This window comes from Dermochelys coriacea, chromosome 8 (assembly GCF_009764565.3).
Source record: "Dermochelys coriacea isolate rDerCor1 chromosome 8, rDerCor1.pri.v4, whole genome shotgun sequence".
Taxonomy (NCBI): domain Eukaryota; kingdom Metazoa; phylum Chordata; order Testudines; family Dermochelyidae; genus Dermochelys; species Dermochelys coriacea.
In genome coordinates, this window is record NC_050075.1 from 24,773,567 (window position 1) to 24,800,936 (window position 27,370).

The following is a 27,370-nucleotide window of genomic DNA, read 5'->3' on the forward strand; positions in this document are numbered from 1 at the left end:
TTAATTATTTTAGATTTTAAATGATGCTAACCTTTGAGATTACCCTCAAAACAGATGGGCCACCGTGAGTTGTGGTAATTTTTTTTATCTCTAATAATCTTCAGGTCTGAGGAGTTTTCTTTGCCTTCAGATGTCAGTTCTGACGAAAAGTACTCCAGGACTTCTGGTGGGCAGCAATGCATTTATGCTTTATCAAAGCCCCTGTAGTGTCCAGAAAACCTGCAGCCACTGCTATTGAGACTGCGGTGTTCCAAGACTGAAAACCTCATTGATTTAAAAAAGGACCAAAAAAGTAGCTTTTTAGGTGACCCCATTTCCCTGGCGTGCAGCAGGTTGATCTAAGAAGATGGTAATGCTAGTTATTGAGCAGGGCAGTCATCAGCCTTAGGACTTCTCCGCACGGTTTACTATATCGATGCTATATCGACGGTATTCAGTGAGGTCCTCGGCAGGACCACGGAGAGCTCCCAGTGCTTTGGGACTGGATGGACAGCTCCTACCACCTATTGAGACAGGTCCCCTGTAAGCCCTCTCCTGCATCACACGGCGACTGTACCTGGTTCCTAAGCAAACCCATTCCATTCATAAAATCTAACGATGAGCCCCATACTCCGGTCTGCAAGCAGGGGGATGTATATATAGACTCACACGCGCAATCTTTCCTGGGCTATTATTGTGCCTTATTGGTCGTCTGATTTTGTTATTATTTTGCTGAGCTGTAAGAGATGCATCCTAAAACAGTGACATTGAAGAGAGTGGGGTGGGGCTTGGTAGGCAGGAGATGTTTGTTCTAATTGATATAAAATAATCGCATCTCAGCTGTGTTTATGGTAAATGGCACAGTCTGGAAACAGTACGGGATCCAGATTCGCCCCCCCATCTATCTAGACACACACACACACACGAGTTTCCATACATGGCTACTCCCCCAACCCCTGAAACAGCCTTTAAATATGTTCCCTCCATGTCGTCAACAGCAAAGACCACTCTAGACAAACATTTCACCTACCATTAAATGTGCATAAAGGTCTGGAAACCTCCCCCCCCTTAAACTGATTTCCTAAGGGCTTCATCTACAATGTACGTCTACCTATGCCTGTATACATATATCTGGACACACACACACACTATACTGCTTTCTCTATGTTTCCTAGCTCGCCTTCATTCATATTTATGCAGCTATTAAATATCGGATCAAAGGTGGAATGCTAACGCAGCTCGGTTGTATTTTTAGTGTAAGCACCTTAAAATAGGGTGTTTTGTAAATTGCAAGTGTCAAAAGATTCCAAGTGTAATCTCCCAGCCCCCAACCGTACACCCCCCTCCCCTCAAAATAATAATAACGTTGCAGATTGTAGAAGGATTTGAGTCTGCAGCCAGAGAGAACGGGATTAGGGCGAGAGCACTGGAAGTTAAATTGTGCTGCATATAAAAATATGGGCGGATTGGTCTCTAGATGAGAGCTTGGTACCACCTTCCTTTCTAAAATAAAATCTCTCTGGCATGAAGTCACAGCCTCTTTCACATCCGGTTTACCCTGGGACGTATTACTACTGTCTTGGTAAAGAGAAAGCTTTTGTTGTGTAGCTGCGGTCTGAATACTGGGAAAAGAAATTTGGGTGTTAAATCTCTCACACCGAAGCACCGGCAGAATCCATGATGGCTGAGACCGAATGACTGAGAAGCGGAGTCGGGGAAAGCAGCATAGCCTCAACCGCTCTAAAGGATCCTTACCTTCCAGCAGCCTTGATTTCTTGAGCGATTTTCTCTGGCAGACTTTTTCAGGAATTCTGCGAACCTGTGCCCAGAGGGGCTCTAGGTAAGAGCTGCTTATTTATCGCTAACAGACCATAGATCGCTCAGGTTTTTCTGGAGACACATCCAAGTATATAAGTGACCAATTTTTTCCCCCTAGCAGGTACATTTCAATCCCCCCCCATCTTCCCCCACCCCCCAAACCCCAGGTTGAGAATCCGCAGCGTTCGGTGGGCATTTTTACATGAACAGATCTGAAAATAGTCCCTTAGAAAAAACATTTTTCGGGGGTTGGGGTGTGTGTGTGTGGGGGGGGGGGTGAGTTTATCAGGGAGAGGTGGGGAAAATACAAAAGTTGAAATGCAGGAAGGAAAACATGTCTAGATCTGAGCCTCAGAACAAGGCAAATCTCTCACCATGGATCAAGAAAGACATTAAAATGCATCTTTTCCAATGGACGCTACTAAAATGATCAGAGATGTGTGGGTCTTTCTCCCATTTTGAATAGGAAAACTGAAGAATATTTAAAATAATGTCTGGGGTGGAGGTGGGCAAGTGAGGTTGGGGGAGCTGGAATCGCCTAATGCTCTTTTAAACTGTATGTTTGCATTTGCTTTTTTAGGCTGATAGAAACTTTACTTCTCCAGCAATTATAATGTCTCTATGGTTTTATTTAAGAGGGGTGGTTGGGGGAGCCCATCTGATCACGGAAGATAGTTGAGATCGATTCATTTTTGTTACACTGAGGAACCTTTTGCAAAAACAAAAGTTAACAGTAATAGGAGATGGTGGTTTTGAGACTACAGATGTTATCTTTATCATTATAAGGGGACATGATAATAGTGAAATTTAAAATGACTATCTCTATGGTTGTTTTCCTGTTACATCCAACTCACCTGTATCACATCCACCTAGATTAGTTCAAACCCACAGATTGTTTACCTTCTGATCATTTCACTATAAACACATTAATTGTATTTCATTGCTCATCTGACGCTCTGTAATGGTATTTTATTGATTTAGATTGTCCCTGAGAGTGTAGAGTGGATTGGGGTAGATTGATTTAAAGGTACAATAACAGGAACATGTAGAGTGCTTCATTTTCTCAGATGTTTTAAATATTCCAATTCATTCCTCATTTTGACTCTTAGGGGAAAATAGAGGTTTTAGATTTTTGCTTTTTTAAAATTGATGAACGCTGGAAAGTCACTGGATTCCAGCACACAAAAATATAGAGAGAGACCTGCAGCAGCATCTAGCCAGCCATTTGAATGTTGAACATTGATTCCACAAATAACAGCAAAGTTTGTTTTTAAGCTTATTGGGGGAAAATATGTAGGATCTGCTCACTTTTTATTTAATTACAATCTGTTTGGATTAAATCATAGGATAATAAATAAATCAATAAGGAGCCATTTGGAGAGGCACGAAAAAAAGACTCTTTACGCAGAAACATTTCCTACTGTCAGCCAGTGAGAATGGCTAGAGATTTAGAAGATGGTATGTAGGCATTCAGCACATGGTTTGATTAATAAAGTGTGTCCTTTAGCCTGACCGAAGTATTAGTGTGCATACTTAGCAGCAGATCGCAGAACGAGACTCCAAACATTACACTAGTTACACAATGATGCTTCAATAAACAAGAGACTAGAAACAGGAATGTCTCTGAAGAAAGTTGTTTCCACAATACCCAGGTAAAGCACTTATAACCAGGAAAACTGCTCCACTCAGTCACTAGCAGAGATCCTAACTGGCACATCTGCACTCAAGTAGGTAAAAAAAAGAGCAAGAAACAAGCAATTATATTTGGTTATTCGCAGATATCATGAAAAACTTTGATATTGTTAACACAGGAGGATACTGAAGAGTGGCCTTTTAAACCTATTCTGGGGCTAAGCACTTTAATTCAGTTATCCATTTTTTTAAAAAGTTGAAAAGTAATATAATCAAGATTAAAAACCAATGGCCATGTATATGTAAATAAACAGTAATATTTCCAAGTCCAGAAAAGGAAGGCAAAGAGGTGAATGGATGGGACATCATTTTTGTTTTTACTCTGAATGACGTGCCATAGCACTGTGAGGTCATTGACTGACGTCAGATTATTTAGCTAAAGTTACTTGAGTCCTGTTGTGTTTTCCCAAATGACTGTTTTAATTCAAGGGTTGTTGATTGTTATTTATTTTCCTTTCCAGGTTTCAGAGCCCATCATGAAGAACATTCTAGCACTTTGTGACTGTCTTTGGGCCTGGACCCTGCTTTTGAATACACTGACTGGAAGAAGGTGGGGAAAATATTTTAAAAGTTTGTTGTTTGTTTGTTTTTTTATAAAAAAGACATTTGGAACCTTTACTTTGTTATAAAGGCATAAGAAACAACTATCACATGCACTGGGCTCTACTAAGTGTATTGGAGAAAGTTAATCCTTGTTCAAATCCCAGCTAATGAAGAGCTATAGTAAAATACAATTTGTTTACTTAACATCTTTATGTTAAGATTAAGAAAGTCTTCAGCAGAAACTATTTGAACCATACTCAAGCTAACTTATCAATTAAATACATATAAAATAATATATTGTCCCTTCTACTCAAAGATAAAGAGTATGAGAGTTTATTCTATATTTCAATTGTGACTGTGAATCAAATAGAAAGGAAAATATAATTAAGGCATTTTATTTCAGTATTCTGGGCCAAATCCTGCTTTCACTGAAATCAGTGGCAAAACTCCCATTGGATTCTGGATTGGGTCCTAATTTGTTAATAAAAGTGTTGGTACTTGTTCCTGCAAATCCTTACTCATTAAAGTAGTTCTTCCTCATGAAACTGGCACTTGCTAAGTGGTGAAGAAGGCTTACATGCCTAAGAATTTGCAGGATCAGGCCCCACCACAGAACCTTGGGTTTGAAAGTACAGGCTGTCTAATCTATATGTTAAAAAAAACTTTGTGGAGAGTTAGCATTAGTGTTAGTACCATTCATGATCATACAATTATCTTATTTGATTATTAAACCTATGGGCTAAACTTGAGTATAGTTGAAAAGGAAAGTACAATCCAAAATTCACTGGAGGGGGGGGATCTCAAATATATATTTTATTGTATTTTAAAACATTAAAATCCTATCTATAATCCTACCTAATGAATACAGGTCATTATATTTTTCCACTGTCAATGATAAGCCTTAGAAAATATTTTGTACACTCATTCCTCTGTCTTCTTTTACGTCTTTTATTCAGCAGCTCTAGAGAAATTTATCTCATGACTAACCAGAAAAGCTTAGATAGATACAAGAGGATAATAAGGTCTATTTTGCATGAGTGTTTCTTCTAAAAAATAGAGATGTAAACAGTGTACATATACAGTTTAATATATGTTTTGAACAAACAAGAAAGATTAAAAAAAAACCCTTGTTTAAAAATCTGTCTAAAAAGTGAGACTTTAAAGTATTCTTTGGGTATTTCATTTTGTTTTTTCATTTGCTAGTGTATTTTGGGAAATTATGTTTCACTGGAAATATATTAATTGTGTATATTCTAAAGTAAGAATTAAAATTCATTTGACTGCTTTTGAAAAATTATATGAAGTGTCACTATTATAATGACCTGTAGATGGAGTTAGTGTACAGTGTTTTATTATACAGTGCTGTAATATGAAACCACAGTCACATAGAGTAACTTTGATATGTTTCTTCAAAATATACACACCCCACATTAAATATGTCTGTTTATGAAGTCATTTTATCCAAAGCAACATCACTTGTCTTTAATTCTAGTTTTTTGTTAATTCCTTGGCAAGTATAGTATTCTAAATAAATACAATTTCTCTTATGTGGAAAGGTTGCAGGTTTTCAATCAGATGGTTCTGTTCACAGAAAACAAAAATCAATGTTGGAGCTATTTTACCAAGAATGGTTTCCTGAGTTTGGATAATCTACAGTGGAAAAAATCACTGTTACTTGGAATTGATAATGTATTGTCTGTTACACTTGTGCAAACTGCTCATGTTATGCTGATATGTCGGTTAATTAAAACCAAAACACCACCCAACACATTTTCTTTTGGAAAAATAATGTAAAGAATAGATACATGTACTTAAAATTCCACACCCAGAAACACAATTAATGACATAATTATGTTTTATCACATCCTCTCCCGATTACACTGCCATTTGTCCATCACTCTTTCCCCTCTTTTACCCCAGAATTTATTTATTCTCATCAACCTTACAAAAGTGTACTTTCGTCTACCTTAATCTTGATGACCTTCTGCTCTCCTTGAGATATGTATGCACAGCAGTTTGTTTACTGACAATGAGTGTTTATATAGAATTTAATCCAGAGAAGAGTCCTGTACCACAGCTCTATGTAATGCATTTGGGAATGGATCCTTTAAAATATAATGCATATGGGGGAAAAAGTGTAATACACCAGCGTAATTTGTTAATTAACATATAAGTAATATCTGAAAAGATGTCTGAAAATATTTACATCTGTCACTTATAATTTAAAATTATCAATTTAAAAAGGAATCACATCATACTAGAAATATTTTATGTTTATAGTAGCTGAAAGGAAACAAGCTAGAATTTATTAATAATTTTTCATTAGGAAAGGTATTTGTCATTTTATTCAATTAATTAAAAACAGAACAGTAGATATCTTTGTTTACACATTCCTACTAATAAAAGGTGTCATATGGCCCTCCAAACAATACATTAAATAAAATGGTGGTTAAAACCCTGTGAATATAGGTTCTGTTAGTTGCTTGAATCTGTAGTTTCCTTTATTCAAAACCTCTTTGGAAATTAACATAATAGTGATTTTTCTGTCCCATGGAACAGGTCATGCAAACAGATTCCCCCATCCCCAGCCCCCATTTTTATGTTTGTGGGATCTACAAACAAGACTAAATTGATGAGCTTAAAGGAAATAATAGGGTTTTTTATAATTTCATCTTTTACATAACAATTACTTCCTTATAAAGCAATGTTGACCCCCTTTACTAATGTCCATATAGGAAACATGCTGGCCAAGAGTGTAATAGTTTTCAGCAAGATGATATCACCCTACAAAAGGTGTTCTGCATCATATTGGTTACCTGAATCAGTAATAATATATGTGACAAAATTGTGTACTGGAAAGCAATTTGGATTCAAGGGCCAAATCCCAAAGCTGGACACATGCTTAATGGGAGTTTCCCATGGTAATGGATGGAGTAAGGATTACAAGATTTGGTTTAAAGGCAACCATAATAGATGATTAAGGAGAATTAGCCATGACCTGTATTTGGCAAGGACTTTAGGTAGTTAAGACACTGATTCTGATCTCATTTACACCTGTTTAATACCACAGTAACTCCATTGACTAGAATAGGCTTCATCCTGATGGACACCAGTTTAAGTGAGAATACAGTAATCAAGTTCAAAGACTTGATTCTGCCATCCTTATTCAGACAAAACTTTCCACTGACTTCAGTGGGACTTCTGTCAGAATTAGGACTGCAGCATTAGGAAACTGGGAGGGAAGGTTTACAGAGAAAGGTTTCCTTGTCGACGCAGAGCTTGATTACGCACTTGCATGGAATAATTGTAGTTGTTCTTCTTATATAAATCTGCTAATGGAAAAACGAAAGCAAAATTGTACCAGCATAAGAAAGTGATAAATATGTATGTCTGTTAACAACAATTTCATCATATTTTGTTTTGGCTCTGATCCAATAGTAAGTTCCTCACAGATGTCAGTTGGACTGCACGCATGTTTAGGAAGGACACATCTCTGTATTTTTAAATTTTCTCTTTATTTTAGCAAATATTATCAGTATTGAAATTTCATTCAGTCTTAATTTATTATGTATTTCTTTTCATCTGAGCCCTTGATAACCATTATAAATCTAACACATTATAATTTGCTGATAAATACAAATGTCATTGTGGAATATAAACTGAAAAATTATAACTTAACGAATAATGAAGTAAGAAATAAAGGACCCAAGTTTCACGTGAATTCTATTTGTAAAAATGAACTGGTGTTGACCTAAGCTTTTATTGCAAATGTGTTCTTTAAAAAGAAAATGTTTAAGAGAAAGGACCACGTAATGCACTGCAATCTGGTATTATGGAAGAGATTTTGTCTCCATAAATCAGTATAAGCAAGATTAAGCAGATTTTGGAGTTATTGTTTTGTAGGGTTACTGGTAAATTAATGATTTATCATGTTAACTGCTCTCTGATTTCAGCTATGGACAAACTTCATTACAAGATGAAATTAAAGACAATACTACAGTGTTTACCAGAATACTGGATCGTCTGCTGGATGGTTATGATAACCGCCTAAGACCAGGATTGGGAGGTGTGTGATATTGTCATTTTGAAGGTTGCCCCTAAGAGCAAAATTAAGTTTAAAGTGATTGTTTTTACATTCATATTTGTTTTGTATGTTTATGCAACAATTTTGATATACAAGACATTTTAATAAAACATCCATCTGTATACACTCACACATATACATCTTTTAAATTATGACAAAATCTGTGGTTCTCTAGTTCAACAAAACATTCCCTGAGTTTTGCATAAATGAGAAACAAAAAATTTGGCCGAGGGCTTGACTAACTTCAATGGGCTATAGATCAGGCCATAAAAGACTGATCTCTTAAAACAAACAAAGAAACTCCCATTGATTTCGGTCATAACAGAATATGACCCCAAGGGCTAGATTCTGCGACCCATACTTATACAAATGTCTCAGTAAAGTTTATAGGGGTTTGGCTAGGTAAGGGTTTGAAGATTTGGCCCACCAGTCTTTGTAGTTACACAATGCCTATAACTTTTTCATTTTAATGATCCAAATCTATAGAAAGGGTGAAGAGTTATACTGCCATCCTTTCTTGTATAACAGTTGTGTAAGACTCTACATTTTTCTTTAGCAGGAAATACACTGTACTTAGAATCCACAAACAGAATAGGAAATCTGCATTCAAATTGATACTTGTTCCTGTTCTGCTATAACACACTGATCCATCATTTGGTCTTATATAATGGCTTTCCAAGGAAAAGGTTCTAAATGTACAGACATAAACTTGTTCTTTGCAATGATTTTGAACTGATGACCTTTGAGATGCCAAATTTGTTTTCCTTTCCACTCTCCAGGAAAAATATACCATTTAACTTGTTTCCCCTCATCTATTAGTTTTCAATAGAGTTCCAAACAGAAGTATTTATTGTAAAGAACATTTTTCTATAAAAAAGAATGAATATATTATCCACTAACCATGCAAAAAGAATCAGATATAAACAAGTAATTGCATTCAGTTTGTGTCTGTTAATTTTTCTGTTTTACCACAGTCCTTGAACACTGGGTCAAATTCATTGACTTCAGGGATGATTATCTTTAAACTTCAAGAACCACAGAAAGGAATGTATTGTTCTATATTAAGGATTTCAAATGTAATTTTGGAGCTAATAGGCAACAAAACAAGTAATCACTTTGTCCACTTGATGTACTAACATTTTGTCTGCTTTCATGTAAATCCTTGGATTAGTCTGGAAATAAATATGCCCTTATCCTTGACTAATACCACTTTAGATTTCAGTCAACTGCTATAATAACTGCATATACCATAGAAGGCAATGAGAAAGGGAATATATCATAAAACCTGATATCAGATGACCCCCCCACCACCAATACAAATATTTGTGCAAATTCTTACTTGATTTTTGCACCTACCGTGCGTTACTTTAAAATTTTCTAGAATATGAACATAAATTGATAAAGGGAAAGAAAAAAGAAATACACTCCTTTTCTTTGTTGAAATTGTTAATGGGATAAGATAATCCTATAATAATTTATTTTAAGTGCAATTTGTCAGAGGGTGAAACAACCAGATATTGCTAATGGGTGAATTCTAGTTTGTTTGTGTACATAGGTCTATATCCTCCAGTCCTGTTTGGAAACAATGCCAGTGACTACAGGCCTAATGGCATGAACAACTACGGGATGATCATTCCAGTGTAACTGGAGTCTTCAATTGGTATAGAGTCAGTATAGTACCTCCTACATCAGCTGCTAGTCCCCAGCTACTCTATTAGCTCCTCTGAGTCATTCACAGCTTGGTTGAGTTTGAACAGCCCTGAGTTTTCTCCAGCTTACACTGAGAGACCAGCCTGGCACAGAGCTGGCCTAGGATTCAGGTCGCACAAAACTAGCCAAGGATTTGGGCTATAGTATTTATTTATTTTGATGATGTAATATTTTTTAGTTGCGTGAATAGCTTAACATCTCTACTCAAATGTATTTCTGAGAATGACTGAAGAATCCTGAAGACTATGACAAAGAAAAAACCTAAGAACATAAAAATGGCCATACTGGGTCAGATCAAAGGCCCATTTAGCCCAGTGTCCTGTCTTCTGACAGTGGCCAATGCCAGGTGCCCCAGAGGGAATGAACAGAAAAGGTAATCATCAAGTGATCCATCCACTGTCGTTCATTCCCAGCTTCTGGCAAACAGAGGCTAGGAACATCATCCCTGCCCATCCTGGCTAATAGCCATTGATAGACCTATCCTCCATGAATTTAACTAGTTCTTTTTTGAACCCTGTTAAAGTCTTGGCCTTCACAGCAACCTCTGGCAAGGAGTTCCACAGGTTGACTGTGTGTTGTTTGAAAACATCTTTAAAATAAGTCCAAAATATACTATAATTGTGGGCAATAAGTTGTATGTTTCAAGCAAAAAGTAATACAGTAATACCTTCCACTGCACTGCATATTCATCAGGGAGCTAGGATAAAGACTGGAGCACTGGCATGATGTGAGCGGTAGAGCTGCTGGATTTTGTACGAGTTAGAGTTTTTTCAGTATGTGTGGCTTCATTCCTAAATCCCACCTTGTGCTGGGAACTTTCCTTTATTTGATCTTATTCTGGGATCTCCCTTTCATGGAAAACCTAAACAGCATATATGCTGATTTAATGTAGGATATGAAGATTATAATGACAACCTTGGTAAGGCCACACATAAAGTAGAGTGTACAGTTTTGAGCACTTTGACATTTAAAAAAAGGTTGATAAGTTAGAAAGAATTAAAAATATTGGAGCAGATGATCCATGAAGTTAAATCACGATAACTGAATATGCACATAATGGAAAAAAATGGCAACATGGATATGATTTCTAAAAAGCAGCTCTACATTTTGCACCTGCAATTTCCAGGTTGTAAATAATTGTGGTACAAAATGAAGAGGGAGAAGGTGGGTGAGTTAATATCTTTTATTAGACCTATTTCTGTGGGTGACAGAGACAAGATTTCAAGCCACACAGTCATTTAGATGTCTGCCTCTCTGACATCTACAGTAAATAGCAGCTGTTTTATGTCAACAAATGTGGACATAAAACTACATTTGCAGTTGTTTGTGCCTGGAAAAAACTGCAAACACAAAAGGAAGGTCAGGGGAGACTACGTTCAAGATCAGCCTAGTGAATGTCTATAAGTATATGAGGGGTAATAATTTATTGGAAGTGATGGGGCAAGGAATTGCATGGAGGAGTAACAGACTGGAAAAGGGAAAATCAACTTAGACATTAGGAAAAAGTTAAGAGGGAAATTAGTAAGTTAATAGAATCATTTACTAAGATAACTAGCTGAGCCCTATCACTAAACATGTTCAGAAGCAGACTAAATACAACAAATTGGTTCCTATGATCCTTTCACCTGCATGGTGTAAAACAGATCAAAGGTACACAGATAGCAATGGAAGGGGGGCAACATATGGAATGGAAGTGAAGCCTTGCCCTTAAGTGCCCAGTAACCTATCTGCCTGACCAATAAAATTTTGAGGTTCTGTGGTAACAGAACAGAGTGGAGTGGATAACTGTCTGTGGGGATAGAGACAGGGAGTAGCTGCTATAAGTGCCATTAGGGAAACCTCAGATTTTCTAGAAGGAAAGAATGCTCCATTAATTTCTGATCTGGGCCTACTGTACATGGAGGCTGAGGCTGTGGGCAGTTGACAGTTTTGGACTGGGCAACAAGGTCACAGACTGGGCTGTGCCAATAGTGGAAAGGGGAAACTAGGTTGGTATGCAGAGGGCCAGGCACTCTTCACAGATGCCCTGAAATCTATAGGGTGAGACCACATTCACCTATAGGGTTTTAGGCTGCTCCTTCCACGCATGCGTGCATTCTTCCCTGCCACTTGACAGATTCACTGGGCTCTGTGACGTTTCAGCCTGGCATAATTGTAAAAGTAACATGTCCCCTTCATAAGGTCTTCCATGGAAGAAGACATTAGTGAATTGTACAAAACAATCCTGCAGAAGTATGGGAAGAAGAAGAGTGGGTTTTGACTGGAAGATCTAGCCTGATATCCCTTATGGAGTCCGATCTTTGTAGTTATTGCTCAAACATATATTAGAGATCCCATGTGGATTACTGTTGCTCGAGTTCTATTCTATCCTTACTTTAGTCTACACTTCATTATGTAGCAAAATTATTTTGTGTTTGTTTCATGCAATGGGTAAAAGTTATTTTGTTGATTACTGTTTTGAGGCTCTAGTAAGAGTTACTGGGTCTAGATTATATGCTTGAGCTTCCTGAACACTAGCTAGGTTTAATTACTGTAAAACCATATATGTGGATATGGATACTGCAAAGCACTCTGTGACTCTGAGAGCTCCCCTATCCCAGGACAAATTATTTTCACAATGCACATGATGTCTAGAGTATAAGCAATGACAATAAACTTTCCAAATACAGTTTGATAATGATGTTGTCAGTAAATATTCATGTTGGAGATCAGGGCAACCTATAGTAATTGGCTTTGGAATCAGATCTGAACTCACCCACAGTTTTGGTTTAGGCCATATCTAAGTGTGAAACACTGAGGTCCTTACTGTGGTCTCGATCCATAGATGTAAAGGCCAGAAGCGATCAGTATGATCATCTAGTACAGTGGTGGGCAATCTGCTGCGGGCCACTAGACAGTTTGTTTACACTTGCATGGCCACCCGCAGCTCCCAGTGGCTGCAGTTCGCCGTTCCCAGCCAATTGGAGCTATGGGAAGCGGCGGCCAGCACGTTCCTGTGGCCTACTCTTATTAATATTGAGAAGTCCAATTAAAATTATTTGGTGCCACTAAACGTGAAAAAGGGTGGAAGAATCCAGCCCTCTGATCCTACCATTGTCTATATCTTTCAATAAAAAAAATGCTGAGAATTATTCTGATCCTTGTCCTTCCCTATGTCCTAAAAATGCCTCAATGGGTTTGATGATCTATCAGTGCTTTATATTTTAGTCTAAGGCACAACCTTGGCATGCAATGTTCCAAGGATTTGTTTGGATGCTGCAGAATACATGTTAATTAATCTTCCACTTCTTGACAATAATCTTGCAATCATTCATTCTCTAGTGAATTGCAAAGTTATATTGCTGTTAAAAATATCAGTTACATAATTCTCCAAGGAAGTGGGACATTTTCTGTGTATGCGTGTAACACAGTAGGCTTATTTCCTGTTGTTTGCACAATGTTCATTTTTCATTTATTTCTCAATTTATGAGCTTATCATAAACCCAGAAAGTAATATAATTCCTGATAAGCTAAAACAAAGTATTTTACTTCCATATCTGTTTGTGTTTGAGCCGGAAACTTATTTTACTCATTACTTTTATGGTTTACATTGGTTTCATCTCAATATCATTAGTAAAACAACTGCTCCAGTTGCAGTTATGTTATACTGGATGATGTTTGTTTCTATCTTGTGGGCCACATCCTCAGGTAGTGTACACTAGTTTACACCTGGTGAGGTTCTGGTCCAATGTCTATTTACATGTGTTCTGCCATTAGACAAGGCCCTTGTGAGTGTTCTGATATCTAAGACCAGCACTGAAATGAACAGCATATAATGAATTACAGTTGGTTTTAAGTTTGCTCAGGAATAATCATCTGAGCCCTAACTCTCTGGTGTCTTACTTTTCCTTTGGACTGTTCCCTTGGTGTAAATGTAATTTTAATCCAGTGAGTCAAATCCTTGAAGATTCCTTTTTTGTAATGACATCCTCACATGGATTAGAGCTAGCATAACAGTTCCTTCACCTCATCCCAGTTCCTGGAAGTAGGGGTTATAGTCAGGACACTGGGGCACGTCAGAATATATTTACAGCCATTTGATCTGTAGAATAGTTTGTGGCCAACAACTAAAGGTATTATAATCCTGGGAACCTTTTTAGTGATGTTTTAATGCATAATGTGGAATCTGAATCTTCTTTTGCTGCCAGATGTTTTACCTTCAGCTCATACACTTTTTTTGGTAAGAGGTAGAGGCTGGAAGTGGGAACATTCTCCATCCAAGTTGAATATCTCTTGTAATAACCATGTACTTCTTCCAGTGATTGAGGTTAAATTAACCACTGTGCACTTCTTTAAGATTAAGCCAAAAGCCAATTAGATGTCAAGGGAGTCCTTAAATTTATTTAAGACAATTAAATTGCTTGCAGACCATGTTGATAAGGGCACAAATCCATTACACTGGGTGGTTAATGAGGATATTTCACTATCCAAATGCTTTTGTCAATGGAGTCACTGTTGTATTTACATGTTACTCAGTCCTGATTATAAAAGTCTTAGAATTCAAAAGACATAAGGAAATTAATCTACAGCTGTAATATTATGCTTTGTGTGACTAAGAATAGCTCATGGAAATTTCAGTCGTTAATTTCTTTAAAGAAATGTTTGAGATTGCCTTTTCTGCTATTTAAATTCTCTGCTGACTTCCTAAAAAGATTCAATTGCATTGTTTGTTACATTAGCTGTGATGATGTATTACATCACAACTAATATTACATTTTGATAATTAACTACTAAAAATGTGTGGCTATTTTAAAATAAGATTTTAAATATTTAGAAGTTTTAGATATTTTCAATTAATATAAATAAAATTAATGTGCACAATGCACAACTATTGCTTTCTCTTCATAACTTTTGCTTTCATGTATACAGATTTTGTGCTTTGTTAAAGCTACTGTTTTTATTGTTGAACATAAGTTTATTTTTGCTACTGTCCTATCCCAGGTGCAATAAATTATGTTTATTAAAGAGTTAGTCCACCAGAGTCCAATAAAATGAAATCAGTTTGAACTTGAAGAGCGGTCTCTTAAATCAATAATTTCTCTATTATATTGTTTTACAACTTTGAAGGAATATGTGTATAATGTAAAATGTATGTGATATCTATATAAAATGTTTCAGTGTGTCAATGAACAGGATGTGGGTGGTCAGCTCAGCGGTTAGAGCAAGAGTCAGCTTTCAGGAATTGGTGCCAAGGGTTAGGATCAGGTTACCTGGGTCCTAAACTGGGGCAGGAACTATTGCAACCATAGGCAAATGCTTTGAGCAGCTGCTCAACTGTTGCTGCTGCTGGGCTTAAGGGCCGGTCTGCCGACTCCTTCAATCAATCAGACTGTGTAGCCAATCAGGCAGTCTACTACAGGCCAGCTGCACTTGTTAGGTTGCCCAGAGATTTCCTCTGCTGCAGGCCCTGATTCCTGACAGAAAGTCCTGTGACAAATGTCCTTTATCTTAGACCTTTGATTACCTCTCTTGCTCTGTGTCTAATTAATCTATTTTCTCTTGGACTACTTCTAATATTCCAGACCTCTCAACAACTGACATTTTACAACTGTCATTTTATTTGAAATCTGAGAAATGTATGCTTCCTTCTTCTAGATTTGGAAATTCCCCCCAAAACTCATTGGCCGAAGGTCTAGGATAGGCAATATTTAGAACTGAATATAGATTCATAGTTTCCAAGGCAGAAAGGGACCATTGTGATCATCTCATCTGACTTCCTGTACAGCACGGTCCATAAAATTTCCCCAAAATAATTCCTAGAGCATAACTTTTAGAAAAACATCCAATCTTAATTTAAACATTGCCAGAGATGGAGACTCCACTAGACACACACAGACACACACACAGTTTACGTAAATTTTAGAGGTTTCTAAGTTATTATTAATCTTTTTGTCTCCCTTAGAGGCCTACATAGCTGTTCTCATGATCCAAAGGGAACCTGGCAGTAGGGATGTTGAATGGATTCAAACAGCACTGTCAATAATAACTTAAACAAAATTCTAAAACATTTATAAAACAACTGATTAAAATATGAGGCATATACAGAACCCATGAAGATGTGGTATAATGGTTTAATTGGCATTTGTTTGGAATGGCTTACGTGGCTCACACTTGTCTTTTGCACTCATGAATAGTGCGGCCACCTCAAACCCCTGCTGATAAAAATATCTTTATATCACATAATACTGTATTTGCTCTGTCTTTTTCTCTCTGTCTCTGTATATTATATAAATATGTAACATACATGCATATACATAAAAGACAAACAGAGGGTTAATTAATGTAAAACTTCATATGGACACATAAGATAAGTTTTGAGTCCAATATTAGCTATTGAGTACTCTTTATACTGTTGAAACAAGCAGGTGTATTAGTCAAAGGTTCATTTAAAGAGTTAATTAACAGCAGAACTATGACCTGTCTGCAAAGAGATTTCAACACCTGGCATAAAAACTCATGTCTCAAAAAAGCTGTATTGTGACAGTGCATTGAAAAAAGGGTTGCTGCAAATATTAACTGTGAAATTACATCTATAAGCAGTAAATTATCGAGCCCACATTGTAGACCAATTTTAGAATAGCTAATCAAAGCCAATAAATTTTCTATTTGGGTGAGAGTTGTGGTGGTTAGATCTAATGAAGGCTGTTGATAGACACTCACTGTCCTAATTTCCTGCTTCATCAGAGCGTGTAACTGAAGTGAAGACTGACATCTTCGTCACCAGCTTTGGGCCTGTTTCCGACCACGATATGGTAAGTGCCATTCTATATTGTTACAATAATAATTTTTAGGGAGGGTTCTATAATAACATGATACCTAACTTTCATTTTTTATATATATTTTGGTTCCAAAATATTGTTAGCTTTTACACTTTACCATAATTGTTAGCTAGGACTGCATTTAAGTGCCCTTAAATTAGCAACCTCTGTGATTTTAATAATGGGTTTATAACATGCACTATACATATATATATATATGCGTGCAATATACATGCACCATAGTATAGAATTCCTCTCAGACTTAATCATTTTGAATGGATCAGTAACCTTGAGAGAATGATCACTCAGTCCAAATTGGCACACCGCTGATCCAATTGTCAGAAAAGATCATTATTTTAAAGCATGATAAACACTTAAGCCTACAGTCTGAGGCCCAGGCTGTAGAACCCATGTTTTTAAATTAAACGCTGCTGATCAATTGGAAGTGAATTTCTTAGATATTGGCTGGTCAAAGAAGATTAATGATGAGAATCTGAATCACTCAATCACTCCTTTATGGTATGGATATCAAAGCCTAATTGCTGCATAATCACTAGGGAGTCACATGTTCAGAAACCTCTAGCACAGCTGCTGTAGGTGCTGGCCTTAAACTTAAAAAATGATGTAAAAACAGGGGTAAGTTCCTTTACTTTTTTGCATATAAATGGAACCATGTTCCCTTTCACATGTGATGGGGCACTAATGAGAAGCCTTGGTCTGATGTATGGCTACTAAACCTTGCTATATCCTCACCATCTGTATAAAAATGAGTACTGGAAATATCCTAATAAAGTAGGCTTTTATTTTTTCCCTATTTAAATTAATCATCTAGCTAATCGAAACACCAACGGAACTGGAAGAGAAAAATATAAGTGGAGGAACTAACACATCAAAGTAACTGATTCCTTTGGGTGTGAAAAATTGCTAGGTGTATAAATCGGACCAGTCTCCAAAGTTATAGCTGCACTTACACAGCAGTAAATTGAGGTTCTAGCTGAACGACGTAGCATTCCATGATGGGATTATAGATAAAGTGTTTCTCCAAAAATTAGTTATTTTTCATGTGCCACATTTTGGTACTTTGTCCAATGCCACCATTCTAATGTTGCTTGAAGGGGATGATATCATTTACACATTACAACTGATTTGAAAACTGCAACAGATATTTCTTTTAGGATGATATTAAAGCAGGCGGATGTGTCAGTGTGTTGGGCTGCACGAACTAGTTCACTGCCCCTTTAGATGCTCAGTCCTTTCCAATGAAAGGTAATTCAGAAGAATGGGTGGATCAAGTGACTCATGTTCTCAGTGCACATGCACTAAGATGTAAAGCAGCTGCTTTCTAGTGGAGAGTGGGGCATACCTGCACAAAAGCTGATTGTACTGAGTGGATAACTCTAAAACCGAAATAATAATTCAAAGCAAGTAATGCATTTGGTGAGTTTTGACTTCCTTCCACTTGCATATAAACTGCAAACAGATTTTGAAATTCTTACATTTATTTGTTATTTGAAATTATAAGTAAATTACTTCAATGGCAATTTCTTGGACTGCAGTTTGTTTAAACCTACTATTAGTCACAGTTTGCACTCTGTTGATAAATTAGATAAGTCGCTTCAAGTTGCTTCTCTTTCCTGATTGGCTAATTTATATAACCAGCCAACACAAGGCAACCCAAGTTTTTTGTAAATACTAGTATGCAATTTGAAATTAATCTTCAGTAAATAGTTAGGCTTTTAAACTAAAAATGTAGCAGTTTAGATTTTCAAAAGTGATTTAGGATGCCTCCATTTTTGAGTGCTCAATATGGGACACTTTAAAGGGCCTCATTTTCAGAAGGTGGCTGCCCAGCATATTCTGAAAATTGGGATCCTTTAAAACTCTCAGGTTCAGCACCCCAAATCACGAGCCACTTTTGAAAATCTTAGCTGCTTTTTGCAAGTTGGTTCAGATGTTCACTGGAAGCAAACATTAAAGGATTATGAATGTGGTTCAATCAAAAATCATTTTAAAATTTGAATTAATATTTATGAACATTTTCCCCACCTATTTGCTTGGATAGACTATTGTCTGAATATGGGTAGCCAGTTTCATTGTGGAATTCCAGCAGTGAATGCCACCTTGTTGAGCAATAGATCTGGTGATCTTCTCATGGCATAAACTTAAGATCAGGACAGCTTGTAGGCTTATTGAAATATATATATAGGACTATGCCAAGGCTGGACTTTCTGTCTTACTAAGATTTGGTTGATTCAGGTGATTTAATTATTGAATACAAGTTGAAGCTAATTTGATACTTGCTACATGTCTATCTTTATGTGACACTTGGCATTTGGTTAAATATATAATACTAGAACCTAACATCATCTATTTTCAAAATTAAGCATAGGTGTATATTAAAACAAAGAACTAATATATCAGCATCAATATATCTGGATTTATGTGGCACTAGGAACCACTAGGTATGAAAAAATAAGATAGTTCCTAAAAATAATTTTATAAACATACACCACATTCTTAATTTTCACTACACTAATCTTGTGCAAAGATATGCATTGATTTGTTAATAAAATGAAATTTTACAGTAGAGGCTTAGAGTTTATGAACCAGTATCACATAGGCAGGTATATTTTAATGTTTAAGGAATTGTTGCTAGTTATGTCACCTATTGCTCATCTCCCTTTCAGGAATCCAGTAATATCTGTGTAGCCTGTTGACTACTACTCCCTCTTAGAAACACCTAATACTAAATTTGTATATGAAGTAAAATGATCATGGAGAAAGAAAGAAAGAAAGAAAGAAAGAAAGAAAGAAAGAAAGAAAGAAAGAAAGAAAGAAAGAAAGAAAGAAAGAAAGATGGAACACATAGCATGTGGTTGGCATCACCCCAGTCATTTTCCTTCTATGGTCTGTCTTTCTTTCCCCAAACCTTCCATGGTTTTTTTAGATGTGAAGCTCCTCAAGGCAGAAATTCTGTCTTCCTATATATTTCTATAGCAACTAGCACAATGGGGCCTTTGGCTGCTCCTGCAATATACGTAAAATAATAACAGTACAAACAAACAAACAAATAATAATAAATAATAGCCAGAGAGAGGCAGCAGATAGGATTAGGAAAACACAGAAAATATTAAATCATTTATTTTCTGGGCTTTACAGGCCTCCCCGAAAGCAACAACCCTAAAATATTTGGCAATTATGTGAATTATTATGTGGATACAAAGGGTTAATTTATTTTTCTCTGATTACATTTCCATTAATGTAAATGACAGGTTTCAGAGTAGCAGCCATGTTAGTCTGTATTCGCAAAAAGTAAAGGAGTACTTGTGGCACCTTAGAGATTAACAAATTTATTTGAGCATAAGCTTTCATGATGCATCCGATGAAGTGAGCTGTAGCTCACGAAAGCTTATGCTCAAATAAATTTGTTAGTCTCTAAGGTGTCACAAGTACTCCTTTTCTTTTTGCAAATACAGACTAACATGGCTGCTACTCTGAAACCTGTCATTGCAGAAGTGTGAGGGAATGAGTTCCTAGCCAAATAATCCTGCCCCCAGTTGTGGGATGGAGTAGGAGTCACTAGGTGATTGAAAACAATAAAAATACTAATGTGGTTAGAATTAAGCACATGCTAAAATGGCTTGCTGGATCAGGGCTTAAAGAAATATTTAGCCACATGTGACTAAACCATTTGACTATGTGCAAGAAATTTGATTATGAATATCATACCAAGAAAACAGATGAAGCACAAAGACATACTATAACCTTTCCAGTCTAAATAGCCTGTAATGCAGCTGATAGTTTACTGATTAGAAAACATCTCACAATGGTTTCTGCTCCATGAAATACTAACATTTGTTAAAAATAAATGAAGGAGTAAAGGTGGTCTGGTATGCGGGAATCTGGTGTGGAACCTAATTTCTTCTATTATTCTTTCCAGAGTGCCTGTCTTTCCTGACTGTATTCTTGGATAGATGTGTAATTCTGTTACTTGTATGTGTAATATATATGTATATATTTTCAGTGATGGCAGGGCCATTTTCCTTCATGGTTTGCCATTGGTTCTTTGTCAAAAAGTCTAAGGGGAGCCTCAGTCTTCAGCCAAAAACAATGGATGATTGCACAGTGTAATTTTAAATCGCAGTGTTTTTCAATAGCTTCATATTCATCACAGCATCATAGCAGTTACAGATGGAAGAGACGTTTAAAGTCACATAGTTTAGCCTCATGTCAGTACACGATTATTTCGTAAAAATTAATTATCATACTTAATTATCATACTTCATCAATTATGTGATTTATTGTGTGGATACAAAGGGTTAATTTATTTTTCAGTGCATTGTTCAAATATGTCCTTTTAGCCATTATTATTTCTAATATTAAATCATTTCTATCATTCCCTGCTGGAAACTATTCCATGATTTTATGTATCTTACTGTCTGATGTATATATTTTTTATATTACAACTGTTTTGTAATTTCATCCTATTGCTTTTGGTTATACTGCTTTTTGCCATGATAAAAAATATTTCATTCCTTAATGAGCAATGGTTACTGTCAAGGATGAATTCTCCTCTCATTTACACTGATGTAAATCAGAAGTAATACCCTACTTTCAAACAATTGTAAATGAGGAGAGAATCAGGTGTCCCGTCCCGTCCCCCATCTCCTCAATTGTTGCCTAGGCAAGCTACAAGTTTGGTCCAAATCTTCCCTTGACTTCTCTTTGTACAGTCCAGTGATTCTGTGCACTGAGCTCTTGCACTCTTTCTTCAAAAAATCATTCCTGCCATAATTTTAAGTGATTTCTTGAACTCCCGCACAACTTGGCTACATAGGGCTAGAATTGAAGTCAATATTCCAGCTGCAGTCTCACAAAGGTTTATTTTATAGCAAAAGACAAATTTCCAACTCTATTACATAATGCTTCAGCATTTGCAGTCAAAATATCATATCTATTGTAAACTCATATATTACTTGCTGTCCATAAAGCTTTCTAAGTTTCTTCCTAACATTTGTTTAGTTTAAATGAGTACCAAAGCTGTAACCATCTTAATAACATGTTATACTGGTCTCATAATCTTGCTCTTACAAAAATGCTAAAAGTTTACCTGTCAAACACTTGTATGGAAAAATATGACATCTTGAGAGTTTTCCTGTTGTATGAATTGCTCTAGGAATATACAATAGATGTATTTTTCCGTCAAAGTTGGAGAGATGAGAGACTAAAATTCAAAGGCCCCATGACAGTCCTCCGGCTAAATAATTTAATGGCCAGCAAGATTTGGACACCTGATACTTTTTTCCACAATGGAAAGAAATCAGTGGCTCACAACATGACGATGCCTAACAAACTACTACGAATTACAGAGGATGGGACACTGCTGTATACAATGAGGTAAGAATAAGAATACAGCATTTTTTCATTTCATTTGAAATTACTACTTTTTACAGTACAATTTCCTCAAACAGAAAGGAGAAATATTTCTTTTTGAAGATAACTGTATGTTTGAATATTAGGCTTTTTAATTATTTTCACAATAGGCCATACAATAATTGACTTAAATACAGGAGTTTACAATATAATCTTTTTTCTCATGCTATACCATGGCCATCTTTACACCCTCTGCCTGTGCTTTAATGCTGTGATTTTGAAAGGCACCTAAGGGAATTAGGCCTACAGCATCAACTAGCTTTTAACGGACCTGAAATTGGAGTTGCTTTTGAGAATCCCAGCCTAAAAGCACAATGAAGCCTGAAAGTTTGCTACTCACACTCTAGTGAGATAGGCCTAAAATGTAAAGATTTTTTTTTTTGAGTACTATGGAAAACAGACTCTGAGGACTAGAAAAATGAGGGCACGGAGGTTTTTGCGCGCTTTCCTTGTTCCAGAGAAAATATAGGACATTATAGTCTAAAAATGGACATTCATTGTTTTAGATATAACAGAAAAACCAAGTGATATGAAGAATTTGTGATAATATTGGGGAACATATTGTTTCATTGATAGACATTACTCTTTTTATTAGCAATGTATCATTCTACTCATGGATAATTTGGATAATGATGAACTTGTGCTAAATGCTAGTTAGCAAAGTAAATAACCAATTAATTCCATGCATTGTTATAGAACACAAAGATTTGGACTGAAAAGGTTTATAACAAACAATCAGAAAGGAATGTTGTTTTTTGGTTTGCTTGTATTCTTGTTTTTGGCATCTAGATAGTTGCCAGTCTACAGGTTTTGTCTGACTATGATTCAAAGTATAAAATAATTCTTTAGACTAATCAAGCTGGTCAGATTGATACTTGTGTGAGTACTGAGATTTCTTTTAACACCTCTAAAAAAGTTTAAAAACGGGACAGATGTCCCCAGTGTTTTGAGAAATCCAACTCTCCATGCTCCTGGGAGCATGTCAAATATGTTCAACTTATTCTGAAACATCTTTCAATACTGTCTAAGCTGGAGTCAGTCCTTTTCGGCTGGCAGGGATACAAGTTCAGGTCAATTTTTCTTGTGTCCCCAAATTCTTGGATGTTGGGGACCTAATACACAAGAGCATCAATTTGCAGTGCATTGTTCAAATTTGTCCTTTTACTCCTTATTATTTCTGTCTTCCTCACCTTTCACTTGTAAAAGTGCATGCATGCAATTGCTATATGGTATTCAATTATTACAGTCCTTTCCTTGCTGATGTGTGGTGCTTGACTTTTTCAGGGACGATATAAATCCTGTTGTCATAAGCCTTCTCTATTTTACCTGTCTTACTGAGCAATATTTTTGCATCCAAGCCAATCAAATCTTTATTTTTATCAATCAGGAGCTTGAATTTATCCCAATATAATGCACCAACAATAAGGTTTTCATTTTAAGTAAATTTCAATCCCCAAACCACATTAGAACCACTTCAATAAGGCCAGGATTTTACCCCAAGTGTTTATGTTGTTGAGAGATTACTGAAGTATATAATATGAAGGCAGTGGAAGTTTTGTCAGAGTAAGAAGTATGTGATCTATCTTAATATAAATTCTTAATGTCTGAACCTTATGAACCTACTGAATGTCTGACTCTGTTGGGTTGTCATTATCACCAATACATCTCTTTAACAAATTGGTACTGGACTTTCTAAAGAACTGTGCTTAAAATGGGAAAAGTGCATCTACAGAACTCCATTTCTATTTCATGTTCAGTGAAACAGTCAATTGGGATTTAAGAAGTGGGTGTTCAAACTTTCTGTGTGGCCTCAGGAATCATTTACTGTGGCTTACCAAATAAAACAATTTTGAAAACTTTATTTGGAAGTCTCTTTTCAAACCTATACTGCCAGTTCATTCTTCCTGGGTTGTCAACTTTCCTGCAATGTTGGCACCAATCTATTGATTTTGGTTCATTACCAAACTGAGGCAGATGTCAAGAAAAAAAGGGCCTAATATAATGCCCATTGGAAAGAATCTCATTAATGCCAGTGGACCATGTGTCAGGTCCATATTGTATAGCATCTTTTATATGAAATGAAGGCTTATTTTGCAACATCTGATGCCCGTGGCTGATGATATTAAATAACTGGATAATTGACCAAACACAAAACTACTGAAGAGGAAACTAAACAAGCTCTTTAACATGTTGTCCATTATTGTCCTGATACTCCCATTACTCAGGCAAAACTCCCATTATTATCCATGAGAATTTTGCCTGAGTAAAGACTCTAGGAACAAATTAAACAATATTAGAAGACTTGTGGAAGATTTCAGGCCAGTCAAGCAACATCTAGAGCTGAGCAAAGATTTACAGCAAAACTGAAAAAAAAGGTCACATTTTAAAAAAGTTGTTCCAAACCATCTTTTAGAAGTTTGTGAAATATGACAATAATTCTTTGGATTTCTCTTGTTACTCACTTAGCAAATGTATTTTATAATTGTATTTATTAAATATTCCTTTATATAATTGTATATATAATTTTGTTTGTTAACTGCATGAAGCTATAATATTTTCTTTTGCTTATGAATCCATTGTAGACTGACTGTGAGAGCAGAATGTCCAATGCATTTAGAAGACTTTCCAATGGATGCTCATGCTTGCCCATTGAAATTTGGAAGCTGTAAGTTTATTTTTAACTCAGGTTCCCCCTTTTAAGGCCACCTTACAAATATTTCATATCAGATCAGAGCAGAAGATTATTTAAAAACATAGAAGCTTGTGGGTTTTTTTCAATCTTTCCCATTTTTTTAAATGAACATTTTCTACATGACTAAATATAATCCAACATCTTGTCTAGGCATCAGCCAAAGAGATAAATGGCTACACTCCAAAGATGTAGTTGCAGCATGGCATACAGAAACCCACTTTAAGCTTGACTGCAACTGAATTTTAGTTTGAGAATGAGTAAGATCAGTAATATAGATCCATGCATGGATGAACTGATTCAGATAAAAGTGAACCTCTCCCCTCCCAAATTTGCACATTTTTGAAATCAAATACAAATCAATTCTTTTCTAAGATGAGCAAATATTCCTATCTCTTTTTAAAAATTGGAACTAAAGCAGAGGTATAATGAAAAAAAGGTGATCTTTTCGCACTTCTGGAAATAAAATCTCATGAGAGAGTCCCATTCTTTCAAGATTTCTAGCTCAGATTAGCAGATTTATGGGTTGAAAATTGAATCCTGTTGATGTCAATTGGAGTTTTGCTGCTGCCTTAAATGGGGCCAGGATTTCACTGAAGAAGTTTAGTTTAGGTAAGCATCCTGGCTGAGACCAAACTCTTGACTCTTTTGAGAGTCATCCATCACAAATATTCCCATTTTGCAGATAAATATATTATTTTAAAATAATTTAATAAAGTACACATATCGAAAAGCTGAATTGTGAGAAAGTGCTTGGATCAGAAAAAATAACAGGAGGACTTTATTTCATCTAGTTCAACATGAAAAAAGATGACAAAATGAGTGCACATTTAATAGGATACAAATTGTTTCCTCAATGGCTATTTCTCTTTCCAGTAGAAATGGGTCATTTCACTGATAATGGATAATTATTCATTCAATTCATTCCTCAATGGGTACCAGACAACGTGATAATTTACTTTGATATGAATAGCCCTATATTTACTCTAAGAAAGGATTGATCTATTGCCTCTAGACAGCTACAGTCTTGTACACACAATTTTGAATAGTGCTGGGGTTCAGAGAACAAAAAGCTTAGAAACTTTTAGTGCAGTTGGCCAGAATTTGGTACCTTTTGAATGCCAAACTGTCTTTCAGCTCTTCCAGGAAACATTTCTCACTATGTCCTGTGAAACAGAAGAAAATAAATAAAACCTCCAACTATAATAGGGCATGCGACTACAAGTGTTCTGAAAAAACTGAGCCAGCAGGAAGCCTACCAAATATGTTGAATTTGTTTTGAATGTTCTTTCAAGAGTCTCTATTCTAGTCTAGGCTCTCTCTGGCTGGCTGTTTACCTTACAAAGGGTTTGGATTTTCAGATGTACAAGGCAAGTTCTCACAAGCAAATGGAAAAGGAATTCTCTGTAGATACAAACAAAATAAGGATGGAAGCAGGATAGATAAAATGAATGCATATACAAATATAAAATCCTTAATACAAAATTAAAATAAAACAAACAATAATATCTTTAGATGTATTATTTGTGGCTCTGATCATGTTTCCTCTGCCCTACATTCTGCCCTATACTTCATTATTTTTATTATCATCAGTGTGTATGATTTCTCTTCAAATGAACTAAATAGGGAGTAGGGGTCAGATCCTGCAGCGATGTCAAAGGGAGTTTAACAAATTACTTCAATAAGAAGAGTGTTAGTACTGCTATTTGAAGCTAGATATGATGTGTATTGGTATGTTCCAAGCTTCCTTCACAAAACTCCATGACCAAAACACACACTGAATTTTCACAGCCCTGCTACTGCAGTCTTGGACTCTTGTGCAAGGCACTATCAAATATATTGACTGTTTTGTAAAATGTACATCAAATGGCATCCCTTTTGAGGGCACAAAATGAATTTCCTCTGAAAAAAGGAGTACTGCCTTCCTGGCATCATTCCACTTCTGCTGCTCTGAAGCTCCCTGGAGACTGGGCTTTTGTGGTTTTGGAGGCATGAATAAAGGGTATAGCTAATCTATGCAATATCATCTCAACACCAAACTTGCAGAGACTTTGTGAATCAGTTAATGGTGATCCAGTCATCTTTAAGATGCTGGTGAAGTAGAACCCCCCACTTTAAGGTGGCTTCCAAGTATGGTGGCTAGAAAAAGCTAAGCTACCAAGTTGCTGGCTTATGTAGTAGCTTGGAGTTATTGAGGGGGAACAGGTCCTCTATTAAGAATTCCCTGGTCTTCAGGGATCTGAAATCACTACCTGTTCCCTGAAGAAGGTAAATCATATTGTGGGGGTGAGATGGCAAACATTTTCTTCCTAAATGGCATGATAAGGAGAAAACTTTGACAGTTTTCAGTATGCTACACTCATTTCCCCAGAGAGGATGATATGGCCCTAGGATTGGAGCTGAGGTCTCAGAATTAGAACTGGTTAAGGATTTTTTGATGGAATGTTTTTTCCTAGGAAAATGCTGTTTTATCAAATCCCCCCCCCCCAAAAAAAAGTTAGCAAAAATGTATCAGTTTTTAAAGTTTAGGATGGATTTTCTGGCCAAAATGAGGGCAACCAAGATCTCAGAATAGCCAATAGCCTGGTAGTTAGGGCACTCACTTTGCATGTGGGTGACTCAGTT

The 27,370-nt window shown here is 36.2% G+C and overlaps 1 protein-coding gene across 1 annotated transcript in view; it reads left to right on the forward strand.

The window, feature by feature from the left end:
* The first annotated feature begins 1,343 nt into the window (after window positions 1-1,343).
* The window catches only part of GABRA1 (gamma-aminobutyric acid type A receptor subunit alpha1), a 57,055-nt gene continuing 31,028 nt past the window's right edge, over window positions 1,344-27,370 (forward strand). The window contains exons 1-6 of the mRNA XM_038414732.2: window positions 1,344-1,819; window positions 3,951-4,039; window positions 7,986-8,098; window positions 16,550-16,617; window positions 21,800-22,020; window positions 24,639-24,721. Coding sequence (XP_038270660.1) covers window positions 3,966-4,039; window positions 7,986-8,098; window positions 16,550-16,617; window positions 21,800-22,020; window positions 24,639-24,721 — 559 coding nt within the window. The 5' untranslated portion in view covers window positions 1,344-1,819; window positions 3,951-3,965. The remainder of the gene's footprint in view (window positions 1,820-3,950; window positions 4,040-7,985; window positions 8,099-16,549; window positions 16,618-21,799; window positions 22,021-24,638; window positions 24,722-27,370) is intronic.